This window comes from Antechinus flavipes, chromosome 2, assembly GCF_016432865.1.
Source record: "Antechinus flavipes isolate AdamAnt ecotype Samford, QLD, Australia chromosome 2, AdamAnt_v2, whole genome shotgun sequence".
Taxonomy (NCBI): Eukaryota; Metazoa; Chordata; class Mammalia; order Dasyuromorphia; family Dasyuridae; genus Antechinus; species Antechinus flavipes.
Window position 1 is genome coordinate 471,466,785 of NC_067399.1, and position 23,552 is coordinate 471,490,336.

The 23,552-nt window shown below is 38.4% G+C and overlaps 1 protein-coding gene across 5 annotated transcripts; it reads left to right on the forward strand.

Moving 5' to 3' along the window:
- The first annotated feature begins 848 nt into the window (after positions 1-848).
- Positions 849-14,994, forward strand: SLC2A8 (solute carrier family 2 member 8). 5 transcript variants are annotated; one of them, XR_007950893.1, is made up of 12 exons: positions 849-1,245; positions 1,374-1,536; positions 2,287-2,493; positions 6,861-6,960; positions 8,131-8,336; positions 10,362-10,505; positions 10,722-10,830; positions 12,305-12,475; positions 12,684-12,829; positions 13,906-13,943; positions 14,049-14,199; positions 14,299-14,397. XR_007950893.1 is itself a non-coding variant. In XM_051979673.1 (10 exons), exons 1-10 carry the CDS (start codon positions 1,181-1,183, stop codon positions 14,434-14,436), a joined length of 1,449 nt encoding a protein of 482 aa, XP_051835633.1. In that variant the 5' UTR covers positions 849-1,180; the 3' UTR covers positions 14,437-14,994. The 5 variants fall into 5 exon arrangements, 3 of the variants coding, with proteins under 3 accessions (XP_051835633.1, XP_051835632.1, XP_051835635.1); XR_007950892.1 differs by having other exon boundaries at positions 13,906-14,199; XM_051979673.1 differs by lacking the exons at positions 13,906-13,943; positions 14,049-14,199 and having other exon boundaries at positions 14,299-14,994.
- The last annotated feature ends 8,558 nt before the right edge of the window (positions 14,995-23,552 follow it).

Genomic DNA, 23,552 nt, shown 5'->3' on the forward strand with positions numbered 1-23,552 from the left:
AATCTCGCTGAGAATCCTTGCCTCCTCCAGGGACTTCTTTCCCACGCTGTTTGACTTAGACCACCGCAGCCCAGAAGTCCCTGTGGGGCCCCAGCCTGACTGCAGGAAATACCCGCGGGCACCACCACCCCACGACCCTCTCCCCTTTTTTGCTGTTAGAGAACCTAGTCAAATCCCAGCTCTCCTACTCCTGGTAAGCTGTGTCACGTTGGGGAAGTCTCTTTTCCATAAACCTGTTGTTTCACTAGTAAGATGAAGGGGTTCTAGATTTTAGGTCCTTTCCAGCACTGGCCTCCTCGAATAGGTCGCGTGTTCAGCAGGTCAGTGGAAGGCAGGCGACAGCGCCGACGCAACCAATTGCGTCTCTCCCTGGAAGAAGGGGACCCCTTTGAAAGAGGGCAATTGTGGTGGTGGGAGACGTGTTAAAAATGAAATATTGTCACGTAGGGCTCTTTTTCTCTGTTCGTTTTATTTCCCAGGCTCCCCTTCCCTGAGCCTTGTGCTGCCTAACCCTTACTTACTAAGCCTGTGCTGTGAGGCTGTGGCTCAGTTTCCCTCTGTGCTGTCTATCAAGGGACGAACCACCAAGTGTCTTAAATCCACTTTGTATCGCATTGTTTTTCGTGCCGAGTCCGTATGTGCTGTGACTCCGTGTATGACCGCTCAGCTCCGTTGGCCACGGCCTGGACGGCTCTTGTGTCTCTCCTCACCCCGCTCCCGCCCCAGACCCGAAATAAAGTATGGGATTTGATTGGCCTTCAGTGTTTGAGTCTGACTCTGTCTGCGCCTCCCATTCTGTCATCTTCGGGCGGTCAGCCTGCGCTGGAGAAACGAGCCCAAAGGCCCCACCTCAGCCCGCTCAGAACAGATCAGGTGGGCTCTAGTACCGCCCACCGTGATGACTTTTCCCCTTTTCCCGCCTTTTCCCCGCCCTTCCCCAGCCCTAAACTGAAGAGGCGGGATGCGACTCCGCCTCTTGTGCCATGACCCCGCCCCACGCCTGCTTGGGCCTGCCGGGGACACGCGCTCCTCCCCTTGCCACCCAGCTGGAGAGGTTCCGCCCCCACGCCGGGGAGCTGGGCTCCCTGGCCGGGGTCGGCCAGAAAAGGGGCTGCAGCAGCCACTGCGGCCTTAGCCTCCTGGTATTGTGGCTGCGGGAGGTAGCAGCTGCACCGACGCCATGGATGCCGAGGCGACTCAGCAGCTGCGGGGTCCAGCCACCAAAGCAGAGGAGCCGGGCCCGAGGTGAGCCAGGGCGGGGACACTCCCGAAGCCGGGCGGGGTGGAGGGGGGCGGGGTGCTAAGCCGGGCAGTCGCGGCCGCAGCGAGCCCCTACCATGCCCCTACCATCCCACCTGCTGCTGTCTCCGCAGCGTCAGCCGGCCTCGGGGTCTCTTCCTGGCAGCCTTCGCTGCCACCTTGGGCGCTCTCAGCTTTGGCTTCGTTCTGGGCTACAGCTCGCCGGCCATCCCGAGCCTGCGGCGGGTCGGACCTGTGAACCTCCAACTGGACAAGGACCAGGCCTCCTGGTTCGGGGTAAGACCACTATCCTCAGACCTACTCTTGACCAGCTCCCACCACCCCATACTACACATCTCTCCTGTCCATTGGTTTTTTTGCCTCTGGCCCCCTTCCCAGCTTCTCCCCAGGACCCCACCCCTATTTTTTACCTTGCCTTCCCAGGATCTCTCCCTTCTCCAGGTTCCTCCCCCAAAATCTCCCCCTAATGTCCTACCTTACCCTGGCCCTGAACCACCCTCTCTCATCCTAAGCATCATCCTAATGTGGCCACCCCCAAGGACTTCCCTCTCCTATCAACCCTCAAACTCTGAGCAGAGAGAGGCCCCATTGCCCAAATACATATCCTGGCGTGTCAAAAAGCTTAGACCATTAGTTCATACCGTATATGAACTGTGTATCTTAGCACCTAAAACAGAAGCCCTGCCCAGAGTTGGTTGTTGATAGAATCAGATTTTCCATTTTTTTTTTTAAACATGTGAATCAGCTCTGGTAACAGAGGCTGAAATTAACTGAATTCAAATGGAATAAGAAAGATAAACCTGCATTCAAGTCTTAATGTGCATTCTAAAGTGGAATATAGTTATTTTTGACTTACTATTATTAGGCATTATCCCAATCATTTAAGGGCTTTGTAAGAAGACCCTTGCATTTCTTTCTTTCATTTCCCTACCCAGACATTATTCTTCTTATTCCTTACTCTTTGGATGTGGAATAATGATTTAAGTGGTTTAAACTAATATGCTGCTTTTGTCCTCTTTTGAATAGTCCCTGGTAACTGTTGGGGGTACTGCAGGAGGTATAGTAGGTGGCTTGTTGTTAGACAAGGCTGGAAGGAAACTGTCCCTGATGCTCAGCACAGTGCCCTTTGTTGGTGGCTTCGCCCTGATAATTGGGTCCCAGAACATATGGATGCTGTATGGAGGTCGAATTCTGAATGGCCTGGCAGGCGGGATTGTTTCTCTTGTTGTCCCAGTAAGTCACATGTTAATTTGAACATCTAAAATGGTTCCCTGAGAAAAAAAAAGAAAAGAAAACCTTTTCCCCTTGGAGGTGAAGTTGTGGAGAATTTCTGCTTCCTGGGACAATTTGACCGTTTCAAAGGCCAAACTAGTTAAATAGATAGTAACAAGAAATTGCTTTCTGGAAAACACTTAGATTTGTCACAGGAATAAAGATTTTAAAACACTCATGCCCTTGAAAAGTCTGGCAAATGAAATTGATAATATATAGAAAAGGATTGTGGCCCAGTTTAGTCTGGTTCTCACCATCAGGTGACCTAGACTGGGAAAGAATCACACTGTCATTTCAGATACTTTAAAACTATCTGTTCATATATCACATGAAAGATCATAATGATTGCAAGATTATCTGATTCTCAAGCAGAATCACCTGTCTTTAGTCTCATTCTGGTCAAGTTTAAAGAGTCTTATGCTGAACTAAACTTGTAAAAGTTTCCAAGAATAAATTTTATCTTCACAACAACTCTGTGTAGTAGGTATTATTATCTTCATTTTACAGATGAGAATATTGAGGCAGACTTCAAACTCCAATTTCTCCCCCTAATTTCAACTCTAGAGGTTATGTGTTAAATCTGGTTTGCTAACGGTCATTTAACATTTCTGGTACCTCCAGGCAACTACTTAGAATAGTTAGTTGCTAATCTGATCTGTACTGATAGAGGGACGTCTTTATCCCTAAGGATTAAGAAATCACAGTTTTAGGCCAAAACAAACCAAGGAATCTCACCCTTGGAAGAATAAATTAGGTCATAATTTTAGAGTTGAAAAGGGAAATTTTGAGATCATGTAGCCAAAGAGTGAGCAAAGTATGATGTCCAGACCCTGGTTGTTTGTTTTTATTCCTACCTGGTTTTGTGAAGGCACAAGCTAAGAATGATTGTTTAAATGACTTTTTTTTTAGTGTTACTGTTTTTAAAAATATAAAAAGTATTCTTTGCCCCCTGGCTGAACACCAGCTGCATCCTGGCTACTTCTGATCCTAGTTTGTGAACCCCTTCTCTAGTTCAGTTCCCTTTATTTTACAAGTGAGGAAAATTAGGGCTGGGAGGCATATCCACCTGCCTGGACTTGTACAACTAGTGACTGACTAAGCTACCATTTGAACCCAGATCATGTGACTCGAAATCTTGGTACCACAACCAGATACTTCTTCCCACAAACTTGATTTTAATGAAAACGAATACTGAACATATTCGTTCTCAGACTTTCTTGTCCACTGATATCTCTTTAAGGATGATAGGGTGAGATTCCTTGGTTTGTTTTGGCCTGAAACTGTGATTTCTTAATCCTTAGGGATAAAGACGTCCCTCTATCAGTACAGATCAGATTAGCAACTAACTATTCTAAGTAGTTGCCTGGAGGTACCAGAAATGTTAAATGATTGTTAGCAAACCAGATTTAACACATACCTCTAGACTTGAAATTAGGGGGAGAAATTGGAGTTTGAAGTCTGCCTCAATATTCTCATCTGTAAAATGAAGATAATAATACCTACTACACAGAGTTGTTGTGAAGATAAAATGAGACAATGTTTGTAAAGTACTTTGCAAATGTTAAATCATGATATAATATTAAATATTACTTACTATTACTTTTTTTCCTTGTCTTCTGGGAAAATCATCTTGAAAAATGCAGAATTTACACAAATTAAATCACAATCTGATTTTTCTTCCCAGGGTAACAAGTGCCTTCTAGTTTAATTGGCAGTCTTCAAAAATTTGAAGGGTTGTCAAATGAAAGAAAAATTATTCAGTTTGTTCTATATCTCAGAGAACAAAACTAGGAAGAACAGATAAGTTTTAGAAAGGAGATTTTCATCTTATTGTTAGAAAAAAGTTCCTGATTAATTACCTAAAAGTGAAATAAATTTCACCTATAAATGAAGTTGAAAGATAGGCAGCTAGATGGTATAATGAAGAGTCTGTGCCTTATAGTCACATAAATCTGGGTTTGAAGTCACCCTGGGACATTTACTAGCTGTATGATTGTGGGCAAGTCAATTGACTTCTGCCTGCCTTTGTTTCTTCATTTGTAAAATGAGGGTGTAGCACTTAGCTTATAGAGTTGCTGTAAGAATCAAATGAGTTAACATAAATATAAAGCATTTTATAAACCTTAAAGCTTTATATACACACTAAGTTGTTATTTTTATTATTGTTCTCATTATTTGTGGATTCTGCCCAATGGAGATCTTCAAAAAAAAAGCTGTATGACCATTTACTAGTGATGTCATAAGGGGGAATTCTTGGATTCTTGGTCATTTTAGGTTGAATAGATCAATCAATCAACACTTATTTATGAGCACCTATCTATATGCCAGGCACTATGCCAAGTGATGAGAATATAAAGAAAGGCTGAACAAAATTTCTGCTTCAGGGAGCTTATTCTAATGGGAAAGGCAATATGCAAATGATTTTGTGGTTCCTTGAATTCATTCCTTCTAACTAGTTCTTTTATGATTCTGGCATAATTTTAATGTATTTTCTCTGGTTGAGATGGGGGCTTCATATATACCGGTTACAGAGTATGCTTTTGAAGCAGTGGGATGTTATCTTTTTTATTTTATTTTATTTTTTGATGAGGCAATTGGGGTTAAATAACTTGCCCAGGGTCACATAGCTAGGGAGTGTTAAGTGTCTGAGAACAGATTTGAACTCAGGTCTTCCTGACTTCAGGGCTGGTACTCTATCCACTGCGCCACCTAGCTGCCCTGATGTTATCTTTTTTAGATGAATTTTATAATTACCACAAAAACCCCCAAACTTGTTAACTTGGTTATTTTATGTACAAATGTGAACTGAATTAGTAAACTGGTGTATATAAGCAATACAACTACTATTTAAAAGTTTGTTGTTGTTGTTGTTGTTGTTTTTAAAGAATTTGGGCCAAAATTTGTTTAAAGCAAAAAGCTGAGTAAGTAAATACTTAAAACAGCAGGCTCTCCAGAAGGGGGGAAAAATCAAAATACTAAACTTTTAAATTTAATCTGAATTATTACATTTCTCCATCATTTAAGTCTAAATAATCAACAAAACAGTAAGTCTAGCTCTGCTTTGTAGTGTTTGCCGATTTCTTGAGATTGAAAATTTAATAATCAGCTTTCATCAATTTGAGCTGACTCCAGAACACTCCTGCTTATCCCCACAGGACTTCAAAAAAGAAAGTATCCTAATATTGTTTTTCAGGAACTACTCCAGAAAAGTCATAGATTTGGGGGCCTGGAGGGGAAGAGTTTTGGTTTCCTCATTTTCTCATAGACCCTACCCTTGGTTGATGCTTAATAAGTTGAGATAGTCTATTTCTTAAGAGGAAGGATAGTAAGAAAATAAGTTTATATGTAAATTTGTTTTAAAAACAAGCTAGCAACAATAATCTTTTTGTTAGAAGTTGTTATTCCAATATTATTCCTTTTTTAAAGATTTAACTTTTAGAAACCTATGTGATGGAGTGTTATCTTCTGGCCCATAACAATTCAGTTCAGAGGACTCATGATGAAACATGCTACTGATGTCCCAGAAAGAGACCTGAGAATTCAGTGCCAAATGACACCTATTTGTTTTGGACATAGCCAATATAAAAATTTGTTTTTCTTGATTGTACAAGTTTTGTAATAGGATTTTGTTTTGTTTATTTTCTCATTGAGATGAAGAGAAAGAATAAAGTAAAATTAAATTTCAAAAATAAAATGTTTTAAAAATACAACTGATGTGATTACTGGGCATGACAATATCAGAAGCCCTGCTGCTAGAGAGGCTGAAGCTGTTGGATATCTTAACTTGGGGAGTTTTAGCATTTGGTTAAAAGGTAATGTTAGAGATGCACCCCCCAAAATTTTTTTTAATTTAATGAATCATTTTTCAAATAGGAAAAAAAAATAGGCTAGGAATTTTAGAAAGAAATACGGACAGGTGATTGTATTAATATGTTAAATTTAATATTTAGTTTTTCAAAGAAATAATCTGTATATAATACATAGTAGAGATACATGGTTTTCTATCTAGTCTTTCTATTTATATATAAAGATATGTTAGTTAGGGGCAGCTAGATAACTCAGTGGATAGAGCACCAGCCCTGAAGTCAGGAGGACCTGAGTTCAAATCTAGTCTCAAACGCTTAACACTTCCTAGCTGGGTGACCCTGGGCAAGTCACTTAATCCCAATTGCCTCAGCAAAAAAATAAATAAATAAATAAGTTGATCCTTGTCAAATTGAATAAGAATGAACAAAAATTTAAAGGAACCTATGAATGCAAATTAAATTCAAATTTCCACCTACTTTATATTAGTATTATTCACTTATAATGTTTTCTGGGATACATAGGTGTATGTAGCTGAAATATCTTACCCAGAAATCCGAGGACGGCTTGGCTCTTGTGGGCAGGTGATGCTTGCCATGGGGATCTTTGGAGCATATGCTGCAGGTATAGTTTTCTGGACTTTAACCATGACAAAGCCTTAAATTTGAGTGGTGGTATTCTTTTCAAAATGCTGTATCCTTTAGCAACAATTCCCATATCTATAGAACATTAAACTTTATACCAGGGGTCCTCAAACTTTTTAAATAGGGGCCCAGTTCACTGTCCCTCAGACTGTTGGAGGGCCAGACTAGAGTAAAAACAAAAACTTTGTTTTGTGGGCCTTTAAATAAAGAAACTTCATAGCCCTGGGTGAGGGGGATAAACATCCTCAGCTGCCCCATCCGGCCCACGGGCCATAGTTTGAGGACCCCTGCTTTATACTGTGCTTCATTCCACTAAGAATTAAGTAACATTTTAAGACCACAAGATGTCAAGCTGGGAATACCTTGGTCATCATTTATTCCATTTCTCTCATAGAGACTCATTGTGCTAAAAGGACTTGCTCAGGATCCTAAAAACAATAAATGTCAGAGCCCAAACTAAAGTTGGGAATTCTGATGACGAGTTTCTGGATTTTTTCTATTATATATACTATGGCTCTCACCTACTAAGAAAGTTGGTTATTGCATAGCTTGCCCATGAATGCAGAGCTGGATATATGTTGAGAGTTCCTGTCTTCCATTCCAGCACTCTTTCAGCACTACTACATTGACCCTCAGAACAATCTAGTGAAGTTGGAAGGGCAGGTATTCCCCATTTTACAAATGAAGAAACTTAAGTTTCAGACCCTGGACTAAAAATTCATGACTTATTGTTCCCAAGTCCTGTCTTTTTCTTACCACCTTGTCTGTCCTGTGCTGAGGAATGGTCAGGTTTTGTGGACTGAAGGTAGTAGGTGATTGCTGTGGGCTTACTAAGGAAGGAAACTAAATACCGCATTTCTCTTTTGTGTGAGGGTTAAAGGAATTAACTAGAAAAGTCAGGTCAGAATTGTATGAAAGCCTTTTTAGGGGCTGAAGAGGGAAGTGCAGTTTGGAAGCAATCAGGATTAAGTGACTCGCCCAGGGTCACACAGGTAAGTATTTGAAACTGGATTGGAACTCAGGTCCTCCTGGGGCCAGTAGTGTGTCCACCTAGCTGCTCCATGGATTGTATTAGATTCATGGAATTGTCCTTGGAAGCCTTCTTTATGCCTTCTCTTATCCTATTCTCCCTTCTCCACTCTCTCCACAGGACTGGGCCTAGAGTGGTGCTGGCTCGCTGTGCTGGGCTGTGTCCCACCTTTTTTCTTGCTGCTGCTCATGTGCTTCATGCCTGAAACTCCAAGGTTTCTGATGATTAAGCATAAGCAGAAAGAAGCAAAGGCTGCAATGAAATTTCTGTGGGGGATAGACCATGAACAGGAAGTAGAAGAGAAGAAATACAATCATGAGGATCAGGTAAGGAGGTGGACCTTTATACTTTGTTTCTGGGTAGCAGTAAAAAGTTTCATCCTAACAGCTTCTCTTTCCATAGCACATTAAGGCTGACAAAACACTTTTCTATACAACTTTATCCTATAAGGTAAGTAATGCAAGTATCAATTATCATTGTCTCTATTTGATAAAGAAAGTGAGTATTTTATAGCTGGAATGCAAACTGAGAATTTCTCTCTAAAAGTCCAGTATTCTTCACTTGCTGTCACATCATGCAGACTTTTACAAACTGGGTCGGAAGTGGAAGAGACTTTAGATATTATCCAGTCCATCCCTATTTTACACATGAAGAAATTGACATCCATAGAGGTCCAGAGACTTGGGCAGTGTCATAGAGGGGTGTGACTGGGTTCAAATCCTGGAGTTACTCCTTGTCAACAACAATAAGGAGTAACTCTGGGATTTGAACCTAGTCACACCCACCCCCCAGTGACACAGTGTATTTGCCACCAGCATGTATGGGTACGTGTAAATAATGCCACTGAAATGACCGTCTTTTCCTTTGTTCATGATAAATCCTCTCCCTGCCCATTACCTGCTGTAGAAGTTTCAGATACTCTAACAGTTGGTCTGCAGGGATGATTAATGAGGCCTCCTCACCCTATACTTTCTGACCAAAACTAGCATGGTAGCAGAGCTTTGGGGATCAAAGAATGGTTGATTAAGCTATCTCTGTAATTATAATGCTGAGTGAATGCTTCATTAATATTTATCCATTTGGTTTAAACATCACTAACCAAAAAGCCTGGGACATGAACTCAGAAGGAGTCAGATCATGGAGGCTGCTAAAAACAGGAAATCTTCATCTGTCAGAGTCCAGGTTTGCCAGACACATGGCAGAAATAGTTTTCATAAGATTTTGTACAGACTTACCCTTTACTAATCATGCCTTTTACGGGTATAAAAATTGCTGGTTTTCTCCAAAGCACTTTCACAAACACCTTTTCCATTAGTTCCTTTGAGAGAAGAAGGGAAGATGGAGATCACCATTACATTGCATTTGAGTTGGGAGGGGCCTCAAAGACTGTTCGAGCCCATCCATACCTGAACAAAGACTCTTCAGCAGATGGTCTGTCACTCAGCCTTGTCTTGAAGCCCTTCAATGAATGGGGAATTCATACTAATTACCTCATAAGACAGCCAGTTCAGTTTTGGGACAGCTCTAATTGTAAAAAAGCTTTCTATCTAGCTGAAATTTTCATTCTCATAACTTTCTCATGCTGCTCTCTAGGGTGAATTGGTCTCATCCCTCTTCCATTTGGCAGCCCTTCTAATACCTGTAGAAAGTCTTTTCTCCAGGCTAAACATCCCCAGTTCCTTCAACGGCTAGATACTCATGGCATGGTCACCAGTCCATCAGTGTCTTTCTTGCAACAGAATACAATATTCCAGATGGGATCTGAGCAGAGCGGGTGGGAAAACAGCAACAAAAATATCATGGTGCTTTTTCTACCATATGTGCTTTATCGACTTGGTTTTAGCCACATTCCAATATATAATGCTTTCTCCTTTTGTGACTCCTCTACCCCCTGGGGGGAAAAATGAAACAGGCCATATAATTTAGTGGAAAAACTACTTTGCCTCCTTCCATGGGAGTCTTTAGAGTCAGCATGGATTGTGGCTCCACCAGCTTCCAAATAGGACTGACAACGCTTTTCATTCTTTTTATCCTCAGTTTCTTTATCCTTTTTTCTTTCAGAGTACTTAAATAGATGGTCTTCCAACAGTTGTGTCAAACTTAGAAATGGGGCCATTAATTCCTAGAAAAGGATCACTGCAAGCTGCAAATTGACTTAGTTTCAAAATGTAATTCTAACTATATCTTATTTTATTTGTATGTATTTTATTAACTTTTTCCCAGTTACATGAGGTACACTCAGGAGTGTTGTAAGCTGCATCTATGACACCTCTGGTCTTCAAGAGCCCTTCCAAATCTAAGATTCCTTTTTTGAACATAAAATTAATTGAAAATGCCTATTTCTGAAACAGGGATTTCATCTGGCAAAGTTGAAGAATCCAGCGATTTACAAGCCATTTCTCATTGGTGTGATGCTGATGTTTTTCCAGCAATTCTCAGGGATCAATGCAATGATGTTTTATGCAGAGACAATTTTTGAACAAGCCAACTTTAAGGTACAAGTTGACACTTTCAAAGTGACCTTACATTTCTATGAGCTTGGTTGATTTATTATAATGTTTTTCTAAAATATCCTTGTTAGTCAATGGAAGTGGTACTTGTGCCAGGTTCCTGAATACTCTAAAATATTACATCTTTGTTATGGAACTCTCTCTCCAAATTTGTTCTTCATTGGAGATATTAATGCTCTGGATCCTCTGTCTTCTGCCCAGGACAGTAGCCTTGCCTCAGTCATTGTGGGGGTCTTGCAGGTGGTCTTTACTGCCATAGTTGCCCTTCTCGTGGACAAAGCCGGCCGGAAACTACTCCTGGTGATATCAGGTGAGATGAACACACTCCCAGGCCTTACCAGCATTTGCAAGGAAATGAAATAGTTTGCACTACAGTTCTTAGAATACTTGATATCAAGTATCTTGGTCTCTGGACCAGTGTCTGCATGTTTGACTCATAGTCAAAGGGAACTAACTGCCCAGTCTTGTAGACTCAGGACTTCCAGCACCTTTCTCATTTATGCCTACAGTCCCTGTCCCCAGAGAGAAAAGACCTTGCTATGGACACCTTAGGGATAAAGAAAGTGGGACAACCTAAGTTTCAGTGGCTCTAAACCAAGAATTCTTTGGACTTGTTTGGCTCCTCAGAATAGTACAATAATAGTCAATAATCAATAAACATTTATTAAGAAATTTTAAAAGCAAGTTCACAGATTCCAGATTAAGAACACCTACTTTAAGATTTTCCAAACTGATTAAGGTATAAGAGATCCCAAAAGATCTGAACTGATCCTGATTAATGGGTTGGTTACAAGGCAACTAGAAAATTCAGTAGAGCAAGCCCTGGGCCTTGGAAGTTAGTTAGGAAGATTTGAATTTGACCTCAGACACTTAATAGCTGTCCTGAGCCTGGGCAAGTCACTTTACCTTTGTCTATCTTGATTTCCTCAACTTTAAAATGGGGATATCTTCCAGGATGGTTATGTGGATCAAATGAGATGATATTTGTAAAGCACAAAACACAATGTCTGGAACAAAGGAGATGCAATATAAATACTTGTTTCCTTCCTAATTAATAGGTCCAAGAATCTCTTGGCATCAAAGGAAATAATACCAGTTTGCATTTTTATAGTGATTTAAGATTTCAGAGCATTTTCCTTACAGTAATCTATGAAGTAAGTACTACAAGTATTAACCTCCTTTTTTAAAATGAGCAGACTAAAACTTGGATATCAAAACCATCCCTGTTTCTTCCTCTCTGGGGGAGAAAAGCATTTAACAGCTGTTCTGCACTGCATCCCAGCCCAACAAATTTGAAGATGCTTGTTTGATTAGCTTAAAATGTTTTGTCACACAGGGATTTTTCCTTGAACTATCTGCCCCAGAATAGAGACTACCTCTTTAATACAAGGGTTGGTAATGCAAGGTGCACCTCACCTGTACCTTGTGAACCAGGACATTGAAAAATTCTCATAATTCCCTTTCCTATACCAACCCTGATCAGGGAGTGATAGGGAGAGCTCAGTCAGATGATCATCTAGTCAACAGCTGCTTTTCAGAATTTTATCTGAATTTTAGACTTTACTCTTTTTGAGGCAACAATTATAGCTTAATATATATACTTAATATACATACATAACAAAAAACAAACAAAAAAACAAAACAAAACAAAAAAAAACCAAAAGCATTTTTTAAAAGTCTCTGCTGGAGTCTTGCTCTGTCAGGGCTTTATTTTTTTGTTTTTTTCAAAGCGCCTCTGACTTAGGCCCAGGCTTCTGTTATTGATTGTTCTCTTCCTCCTGCAGGTACTACCATGTCCCTGAGCTGCATAATACTTGGTGTCTACTTTAAAATTTCTCTTCCAAGTCTTAACAACTCTTCAAATTCTGACCTCACATACTTGAATCCAGAGTCTGTACAAACCAGCTCTGGACTGCCATGGCTAGCGGTATTTAGCGTGGGATTCTTCCTCGCAGGTGAGTTTTCAGATGGTTCTCTCTAAGAGTCTGACAGGGTAGTCTTTCAGGCTCCAAATTCCATCCTGACTCTCACCCATCTTTTCCCCACACAGACTCCAGTGCCATCTAAACATTCTTCATGACCTGCTATGAAAAAAAAAATTCATCTGCCCCAGCCAACTATATGCTACAGTTTTTATAATTTTCTATTTGTTTGCCATTTCAGGTTTTTCTCTAGGTTGGGGTCCCATCCCCTGGCTGCTGATGTCAGAAATATTTCCCCTCCAAGTCAAGGGGCTGGGCAGTGGCGTTTGTGTGTTTTCTGGCTGGATGATGGCCTTTCTGGTGACAAAAGAATTCAGCAATCTCATGGTAGGAGCTTCCTGTGACTCTAGAGTGGACTTTTACCTCTTCTTGTGTTTGGGGGAAAAAAAAATTTTTAAAGTATCCATGTTCTATAGTAGATTATTGTGGTTTCAAAGGGCAGCAAACATAATGTCATGTGTATGTATCACAGAACCCAGCCATAATCACAAGACAGTAGAAAGATAGTCTCGAGGAACAAGAATGTCAAAAGTGGGAGGAGGGGTGAGCAAGGGGAAAATGCTTGTTCTGCACCTTAGCTTTGTAATCTTTTGCAACTCTCCTCACTTGTATCAGTAGCAGTGCACTGTGGCCCCTTATCTAAGTTTGGTATTTGGAATTTAGGAGGCATTTTTAATGTAACATTATAAATAATAATAGACTCCCTAGGCCATTTACAAAAACCTGATTACTTTTAATGTAACTGAAGTATTTTTAAGTGCATTCTTCTACATTCTGGGTAGGTAGCATCAATAGCTGTTTATAGTGAAGAGAAGCAGTTTATAAGCCTTGAAGTGCTAGATAAATATGAGCTATTATATATTTTTTTAATCATGATTGAGTTCACTGTCATAATTGTCATAGATAACTGGGCCCTAACTGGGTCCTTACCAGTGAATTGTAACTATCTGATTATTCCCTTGATTCCCCATCACATTCCTTATAACCTTATTTTCCAGCATGTGTTTTGTTTTGTTTTGTTTTGTTTTGGGCGGAGTTCTAGTGTTCTGCTTTTGTTTTGTTTTTCTTCTGTTTTAGTGTTCCTTTACACTAGCCCACTCTCAAAAGAATTTCTTTATTTAAAAAAACATGCTATCCAAAAGGATCTCTCCTTAAACATTATTCTTCCACACCTTTAAATCTCTGTCTCATTTCCTTCTTTCACAGGTTTAAGTGACTTTCTTCTACCTATGATTTCAATGCCATCCTTTCCTATGTTCTTCCCATGTACTTTTAGTTTCTTCCTCTCCTGGATTTGGTCTCTACCCACTAGTGCTTGTTCTAAAAAATAAAAAAAACCTCAAATCTTTGCTGCCTTCTACTCAAATTCTCTTCTTTCCTCCCTTTGACTGCCAAAATCCTAGAAGATAAAAAGTCATCAACTGTGAAGCTACTTTCCAGGGTTTGTGTGTCTTTTGATCATTTCCCTTATATAAAACCACTTTCCTAACCAGTAAAGAGCAACTGCATCTCTCTAACTCCCTTTTTTCTTCTATTACTTACTTAGAATTCTTCAGACTCACTTTGAATCAGCAGGTATTACTTGCCTGGTATGTGCAGACATGTCTCTCAGAAAGGACAGTCACAGCCTGCAGGGAAGAAATTTCTTACTAAGGATGGTACCAGCTTAATAGATTTCTAATTTTAGCCAGGGAAAGGTATTGAACTTCCCTACCTCCTCCTGTTTAAGAGTTTAATTTGTTGGACTTAGTATTTGTGTTTTCTTTTTAAACTACAAGTCTTTCTTTTGTTTGCAGGATATTCTGACTCCATATGGAACTTTCTGGCTTTTCTCTGCCTTCTGTATCCTCAATATCGTTTTCACATTACTCTGTGTACCTGAAACAAAAGGAAAGACTTTGGAGCAAATTGAAGCTCATTTTCAAGGAAGATGATGGCAATCTTCTGATTCTGTGTCCTTGCCAAGCAAGGGAAAACTGATCCTAATGAAAGAATGGTGATTTGAAAATGGAATTCTTCTGTATCTTCCAGGAAGCATAATCTCTCTCCAGAACTCTCAAGCCTTAGATGGAACTGAAAGAACCAATACAGAATACATGTAAAAACAAGTTTTTAATTGCTGTTAAATCTAGTCAGGTATTTTTTTTTAACAAATCATCTCCACAGTGCCCCAAATGCTCTCATTTTTGAGCAAGTTTTAGCCCAGTTATATGGGATGGGTCTATTCCCATTTAATTCCAGGTTAAATTGGCAGGAAGGGGATTAAAAAAAACCCTACAGGAATCTTAAAACCTCAGCACTGGTCTCTTTCATACATGTATTTTACCTTTGAAAAAAGAAAGCAATGAAACTCAATTATTACATCCATCATCCTTTTTCAGACTATCAAAGATATTTAGAAATTGATTTCTGTCCAAATAATTTTTATCTTTGACAATAATCTAATGAAGAACTGTGTTTTCCTCAAATAAAAATTTTATTCTAAAAATCAAGTGCCAACACTGTATTTCATATTGACTTCATGGGATATGGTAAAAAATGAGGGAGTTATGGGTAAGATATATTCCCAAAATACCAGGTAGCTCTACTGTGTCCTGAGGCAGCCCTTTGAATAATACTTACTATTGTTAATGATATCTCTAAAATTGGTCCACTGATTCTAATTCTGCTTTCTGGAGCCAAGTAAAATCAGTCGGGAAGAGACATTAGAAGAGCAAGAAATAGAGGAAGAGGAGAGGACACATGCAAAGGCATGGCCTGACAATGGAAATAGAGACTGATCCTAAAACAATAAGGGGAAATATCCTCAGAATCCAAGGTGGTTCAAAGTTATGGTGGAGCAAAGGTGATGATGACAAATAAGTAAAGATTCAGGGATAAGAAATTACAGAGAAAAACAATGTTTGAACGACATATGGAAAAAGCTGATTTTAAAATTCTGATTTTGTTCTGCATTTATCCCTTTTTCCCATCATGAACAATATTAGTTTATTATAGAACCTGATTTCCTGGTTTCAGTCATACAGTTTGTATTTGGTCCTATGTATAATTTTTTCTTTAAAAAAAATCTAAAAATACAAGTAAGGGAATGCTTCAATCTTTCTACAAGATGATGATTGAATAAGAGGCTTTGAAAATTGGGTGACTTCAATATCTGTGATGTTCTCTTCTTTTGTATAATATATGATGGTTCTCTGGGAGCAGGTTTCTCAGGGAGATTTTCTGGAGGCAGCCTTAGTTTGGGTTCAGATCAATAATCACTTCAAATACAGCTAGCTGATAAAATCCAAATGTTTATTTTCTCCTTCCAAGTCTTATCTCTTTCCTTGGGCCTGGTTAGCTTTCTTAGAGGCCTCTCTCCCTCCTTGGTTCCAAGAACTCTGGCAGCTTCAGCTTCTAGCTCAACTCCAACCCTGGCAATCTTCCAAACTGAACTGACTTCACTGACTCAGCTCCTCTCAAGGTTTTTATGCTCTCTCAAAGATTGACTCCTCCTCCAAGAGTGGAATTATGGGAGGTGTGAATTCACAAAGTTACAAAGATAACTTTGTGTATCTTCCATACTTGTGAATACTTGTGAATCTTCCAAACTTGTGAACTAATGTGTGTGAGCTAATGTGTGAATTCTCAAAGGTGCAACCCAAGCACACAACCATTGCTTCTATCAATTCCATTGAGTTATCACTTGTTTCAAGTTCTGGCTCATAACATCTCCCTGTAGGATCAGATCAATCATACTGAACCATGCTAAATTAGATAATTATTGTCTCTATCAATTCTAATGACTTAACACTTTGTAAGGATTCCAACAAATATCTACTTACCAAATTTTTTCCTTTTTTTGGAAATAAAGGGGTTGTTTAAAGGGTCACATAAAAATTCAGGAAAGTGATATAAGGTGTCCACAACAGTAAATTGGAAACGGCAGAATAAGATATGTAGATGCCACTTAGAGGTTCTTGGGCCCAGCCTTGAGCTAGGAAAGCTATTTTTGAAAAATCAGTTTTCAATTTATCTCCAAACAGAAACTGACTACTTAATGCAATCAGACTGAACTTCTGGACTTCTCAGAAATAAAAGCAATTGAACACATAGATCATAGAGACGTGCAGTTTCTGTTATTTTAGTCCTCAAAGCTCAATTAGTAGAGTCAACAGTGATGACAGCCAGTGAAAGAACCAGTTACCAGGCTTCCCAAGGTTTACATTTTTTCATTCTTAGACAAGCTATTTCCTTGGGAAAGTTAGGCTACCCTGATTCAACTCCTTTTAAAAGGGGAAAAAATGTATTTTATCTGGAAAGTCTTATATTATACGTTTCACCAGATTATTTATTACTGAATGTTTTGGTCATCTAAAAGGGACACTCTCTGACAAAATTTTATTATGATGCTTTCCTAAATCCATCTGAAATTAAAGTCATATTTCTCTCACCCTATATCCAGTAGGTATTATATTAAGCTTTAATAATGCTTGTCCTTGTAAAAGATTCATAAATTCCTCTCAGGTGGCAGAAATTCTGACTATTACAGCAACAGCCGATGCTGAGAAGATAAACTCAAGGCATGAGTTTTTTTAAAAAGTGATGATACTTTGAAAAACTTAAAACTATTTACATCAATTCAGCTCTAGGGTTGTTGTTTAGTCATTTCAGTCATGTTCAGCTTTCTGTGACCCCATTTTAAGTTTTATTGGCAGAAATACTGGAACGGTTTGCCATTTCCTCCTCCAGCTCATTTTACAGTTGAGGAATCTGAAATAAGCAGGGTTAAGTGACCTTTCCAGGGTCATACAATGTCAGAGGCCAGGTTTGAACTCAGGAAAAGGAGTCTTCCTGCACTCTAAACACTATGCCATCTTGCCCAGGGTCACACTAACAAGTATCTGAGGTAGGGTTTGAACTCCAACTCTAGTACTCTATTACTCCATTCCATCTATCTGCTTAGTTCATTTGTATCTGCTAACAATTCTTCAAGAGTAAGAGGTTCTTTCTTATTATTTCCCTTCTTATTTTGCTAACAATTTACAGATGATACAATGCTGGAAGGAATAATCAACTCATTTGACAATAAAAAGATTTTCACAGATTATACTAGACTGTTTATGAAAAAAATTTAATAAGGATAGATTAAGTTTTATACTTTGATTCAATAATCAGCTATATAATACAGGGTGAGCTAAACTAAAAGTTTCATCTTTACTACATATGTGACTGGGCAAATGAATTAATTGTATTATCCATTACATTTATTTCATTAGATTTTCATTACAGTTCTGTGAAGTAAGTAATGTCAATAAAATTATCCCCAATTTGCAAAGGAAGAAATTGAGAAGAGATTTTCTAAATTTACATAATTAGCAAGTGACAAAAGTTGAAATGCTCACCTGCATTTCCTGACAAAACCAGGATTCATTCCCCAAAACCAGGGTTGTTCTGAAGTTCACTTGTGAAGCTGTATGTATATAAATACACATCATGTTTGTTTTTTTGTAGTCATCCTTATGCCACCCATAGTTTAATTCTGAGAACTGTGAATTCCTCCATAAGTTTTTATCCTGATACTTCATGAGGGAGAGAAGTGACCTAAATTCTCAAAGATTAGGACACCAAGGTCTGGGAGGTTCTGTCATACTAGTAAGGCTGGATCAAGTATAATCCAGGTAAATCCACTGATACTGCTTTCTGAGGACTAGGTAGATAAGAAGAGCCTTATACCAATAGGCTGACCAATATTTAGTCAAACAATTATTATTATTTAAGTAGGCACTATACTAGACAGAAGTAAAAATGAAATTCCCTGCCCTCAAAGAATTTACAGTCTATTAGAGAAAATGCTACAAACTTTGAAAGACATCATTTGAAGACTTGATCATTGTGAATTTGGAGTAACAAATTTTAAGTTTTAATTTTAACAAGCCAAGGAACCTTGTCCTTATGCTGTGCATGTGTGTGCACTACAGTCAATGAATAACCCTATCTCAAACCAGTTCATCATGGTAGGCTGGTCATCTCAATCATCTGAGCTACCTTTATTAGATGTTTTTCTCCAGGGTAGTCTCAAAATTGTCGTGCACTGGATGTTGTTATGGCTAGGATTGTAAATGCATTAAAAGAGGCAGCTAATAAAAGTTTTCACAAAGTTCAAAAATAGACTAAAGGGATGTATATCCCAAGATAGTGGTTATGTTGAATTTTAACAAGAACCATATGGTAATTTTTAAAACTTAAATAATTAATCTTTAAAATGTGGGGTTTTCAGGAGATCTTTATACATGGCAACAAGAAGATTATACAATGATCAACTCTGATAGACATGACACTTTCTAACAATGAGATGATTGAGACTAGTTCCAATGATCTTGTGATGATGAAAGCCATCTATATCCACATCTACAGGACTGTGGGGACTGAGTGAGGAATCACAACATAGGATTTTCACTCTTTTTGTTATTGTTAGCTTGCATTTTGTTTTCTTTCTCATCTTTTTCCCTTTTTGATCTGATTTTTTTTGTACAAGATAATTGCATAAATATGTATTCATATATTGTATTTAACATATATTTTAACATGTTTAACATATACTGGACTTCTTGCCATCTAGGGGAGGGGATGGGAAGAAGGAGGAGAAAATTTAGAACACAAGGTTTTGCAGGGGTCAATGTTAAAAAATTATCCATGCATATGTTTTAAAAATAAAAAGTTTAATAAAAAAAGAAAAAGAAAATGTGGTTTTTCTTAAAATATGTGGAATTATTTATGCTTTTGAAATTATTTAATCTTAAAACTGCCCCAAAACTTTGGGACATTCTATAGCCTAAGGGTATGTGGTAGACCTGGAGTCAAGACCTGATTTCACTTACTAACTGAGAGACTCTGGCAAGTCATTTAACCCCGTTTGCCTTAAACGAAGTGGAGAAAGAAATGGCAAACTACTTTAGTATCTTTGCCAAGAAAACCCCAAAAGGAGTCTGGAAGAGTTGGACATGCCTGAACAACAATAACATATGTAAGCATTTACAGAACCAATGTTAAAAAAAATTTTTTTTAGTTTAGGGAAGGAAGTCACTAGTAGTTGAGATCGAGAAAAAATATACAAGCATTTGCAGAAATGTTATTTTAAAAAAAGTAGTTTAGAGAAGGAAGTCACTAGCAGTTGGGGAGAAGATTCAGGAAAGGTTTTAGGAAGAAGATGATATATAATGTTAGTTTTAAAGGGATTCTAAAAGAATAAGGTAAGGTGGTAGAGAACTCTTGAGGCTCCAGAAACATCAAATGGAAAAAGGCACAAAAGAATCAGAGTTGGGAGAAGAGTAAGAAGGTCAGTATTGCTAGACCACAAACTCCTTGGAGAGCAATGAAATATGAGGCTGGAAAAGAAGGGTGGGACCACATTGTGAAGAACTTTATAAGTCAAACAGAAAAGTTTATATTTTGTCCCAGGGGCCATAAGGATCTGCTGGGATTGACTGAATACAGAACTTGATGGGGTTCAGACCCATGGTTTAATTACTTCAGCAGCTGTGAAGAGGATGGACTCTGGGGGCAGAGAAACCAATTGCTGAAGGCTGAACTGTATTAGTTGAGTGAGACAAAGGGAAATAGGGACCTAAACTAAGGTGGTGGTGGTTCAATAATGTCTGCCAGGTAGCTAATGCTAAGCATGGTTGGATTTGTACATGACCACCATTGCATTGCTAAAGAGAAGTCAAAAAGAAGATAGCTTTTGACCACTAATGGGATGTTATTAATTTGCATTTATTCCCCAAAATATCTTAGCATCTGTTATTTCAGTGTTTGTAGAAGTAGTTGGAGGCATGAATGACCTGGAAATTGTTCTATCTAAATGACCTCATTGTCTTTCTAAAAGTAGTAAAAGATAAGAGAGAAGGATCATTCTATATATTTTTGCTAAATAGGTCTCACTTTTTTTTTCAAAAGGGGAAAAGGGAAAGAAAAGTTGTTGACTGAAAAAAAAAATAAAATAAACCCAAAAGAGAATTATTGAAGATTTTTTTAAAATTTTTTTTACATGATCAAACCATTATTTTGCTGTACAAAAAGAATTGGACTTTGAAATAGTGTACAATTAGCCTGTGAAGAAAATCCAAAATACGGGCAGGCGAAAATATAGGGATTGGGAATTCAATGTAATGGTTCTTAGTCATCTCCCAGAGTTCTTTCGCTGGGCGTAGCTGGTTCAGTTCATTACTGCTCCATTGGAACTGATTTGGTTCATCTCATTGCTGAGACTGGCCAGGTCCATCAAAATTGATCATCATAAAATGTTGTTGTTAAAGTATATAATGATCTCCTGGCCCTGCTCGCTTCACTCACCATCAGTTCATGTAAGTCTCTCCAGGCCTTTCTGAAATCATCCTGTTGATCATTTCTTACCAAACAATAATAATTTTTTTTAATGTTTAATGTATAGGGGGAAAAAACAGAAGGAAGGCCAGAGAGAATCCAAACAAGTAGGACAACTTTAAAAGCTGCTTGTTATGAGATATATATGTGTGTATGTGTATATGTATATAGAGTAACTATCTGTAACAGATTAGTAGTTTCACATATAATCCTCTTTTTCTGTAGTACTATGTATATACAAAAAAATTAATTTTATTTGGTATTAAGTTCAGTTTTTTTTTAAATAGAGGAAGACTTAAGGAAAGCCTGATGAAAGTTGATTTGGCTGAAAAAGGTTGATTTGAAATCATCAGTTGGTATGTACCAATTTTTCAGAGACTCTGTCAACCATATGGGTAACACAGTATCTTATCTTACGCTGAGTGAACTAAGTGGAATAGGAAGAACATTGTACAATTATAATAGCAACATTGTACCATGTCAACTATGATTAACTTAGCTCTTCTCAGCAATATGATCCAAGATAATTCCAAAAGACTCCTAATGGAAAATGTTATCCACATCTAGAGAAAGAAAAATGGAGTCTGAATACAGATCAAAGCATACTATTTTTACTTTGTTTATTTTTTTCATAGCTTTTTGCCTTTTGTTCTGTTTCTTCTTTCACAACATAACAATAGCCAAATATGTTTTACATGATTGTATATATGTAATCTATCAAATTGTCTAACATTTTAGGGAGGCAGGAAGGGAAGGAATAAGAAAATTTGGAACTTGCACCAACCCTGAAGTCAGGAAGACTTGAGTTCAAATCTGAACTCAGACACTTAACATTTCCTAGCTGTGTGACCCTGGGCAAGTCATTTCACCCCAATTACCTCAGCAAAAAAAAAAAAAAAGAAAAAGAAAAGAAAGAAAGAAAAGAAAAGAAAAGAAAAAAGAAAGAAAAAGAAAGAAAAAAGAAAGAAAGGTAAAAAAGTAAAGAAAAAAGAACATTTGGAACTCAAAATTTTATTTTTAAAAAATGTTTAAAATTGCCTTAAATTAATTAAAATTACATTAAAGCGTAATTAGAAAAATGAAATACTTTAAAAAAAAAAACAGTATCTCATCAAGGAATGAAACTTAATCTTGAGAAAATAGAAATATTTAATTGTCCATGTCTAAAGGCTTTTGAGATCTAATATTAGCTTATTTTTTCTGGCTATTATACATTTATTAAGAATTATGTTGATTCAAGGACTTCCGACCAAGATGGCGGAGAAGAGGCACACAGCTGGATAAGCTCCACGTTTTCTCTCAGAATCCATTTCATTACAAGCCTCTGAATTAATGCTTGACTGAAAAAAAAAACCCACAAATACTTACCAAGAGAAGACATCCTTGAAATTTGCCAGGAAAGGTCTGTTTTTGTTCAAGGGTGGGGACGGTTTTAGATCGGGCACAGGTTGAAGGCAGGCAGCGGCAGCGAGAGGGCAGCAGGTAGCTCACAGGCGAGCAGACTGGAGCAGGGTGGGGTGTGATCTCTGCCATTTCTGCGGAGGGAGCTTTGCTACAAGATTGGATACTTTGCTCTGGCAGCAAGCCAGCAGCCCAGCAGAGAAGCTAAAAACACCGGGGGTGAAGAATACAACCCCAAACAGCTGGAGTCTCTCGGGGCCTGGCCACCCCTCCCCCACAATGTCTCAGCATGCTCCCAGAGTCTCAGAGCACAGGCGCAGCACAGCCATCGCTGTCCTGCTAGTGTCTCACTGCTACCCCCACAGTCTGTAGAGGAAGCTCGGTAACACCACTCAGCCCCTCCCCCCAAAAAAAACAGATTCCATGTGGGGTTTTTTTCTTTTTTTCTTTGCTAGTTTGTCTTTGATTCTTCTCTGACAAAATGAGCAAAAAATTGAAAAGGACCTTAACTTTTGACAGCTTCTATACAGATAGAGAGCAGACTCTAAACCCTGAGGAGACTAAAAACAGACTGTCTCCAGGTGAATCCCCAAAGGAGGAAATCATCTGTTCCTCAGCACAGATGAATCTCATAGAAGAAATTAAAAAGACTCTCACAAGAAAGCTAGAAGAAAAATGGGAAAAGGAGAAGGAGGCTTGGCAAGAGAGACTGGAGAAGTCATGCCACTCATTTAAAGACAGAGGGGATAAAGAAATCAAATCCGTGAAAAATAGGATTGGTGAACTGGAAACAGAAAATAGCTCTCTAAAAAATAAAATTGGCGAAATAGAAAAAAAATTTCATAGAACAAAAGAATTCAATTGGACAATTAGAAAAAGATATAAAAAAAAGTGAGTGAAGAAAATACTTCATTGAAAATCAGAATCGAACAAATGGAATTGAATGACTCGAGGAGATAACAAGAATCAGTCAAGCAAAACCAAAAAAATCAAACAATGGGAAAAAAAATTGAAATACCTTCTTGGGAAAAAACAGACCTGGAAAAATTAGATATGATATCTCTGGAGAAAATGTAATGGAGACAGAAAGGAATACACTTTCTTTTCAGCAGTTCATGGAACCTATACAAAAATTGACCATATATTAGGACATAAAAACCTCAAACTCAAATTCATTAAGGCAGAAATAGTAAATGCATCCTTTTCAGACCATGATTCAATGAAAATTACATTCAACAAAAAGCCAGGGGAAAGTAGACCAAAAACTAATTGGAAACTAAATAAT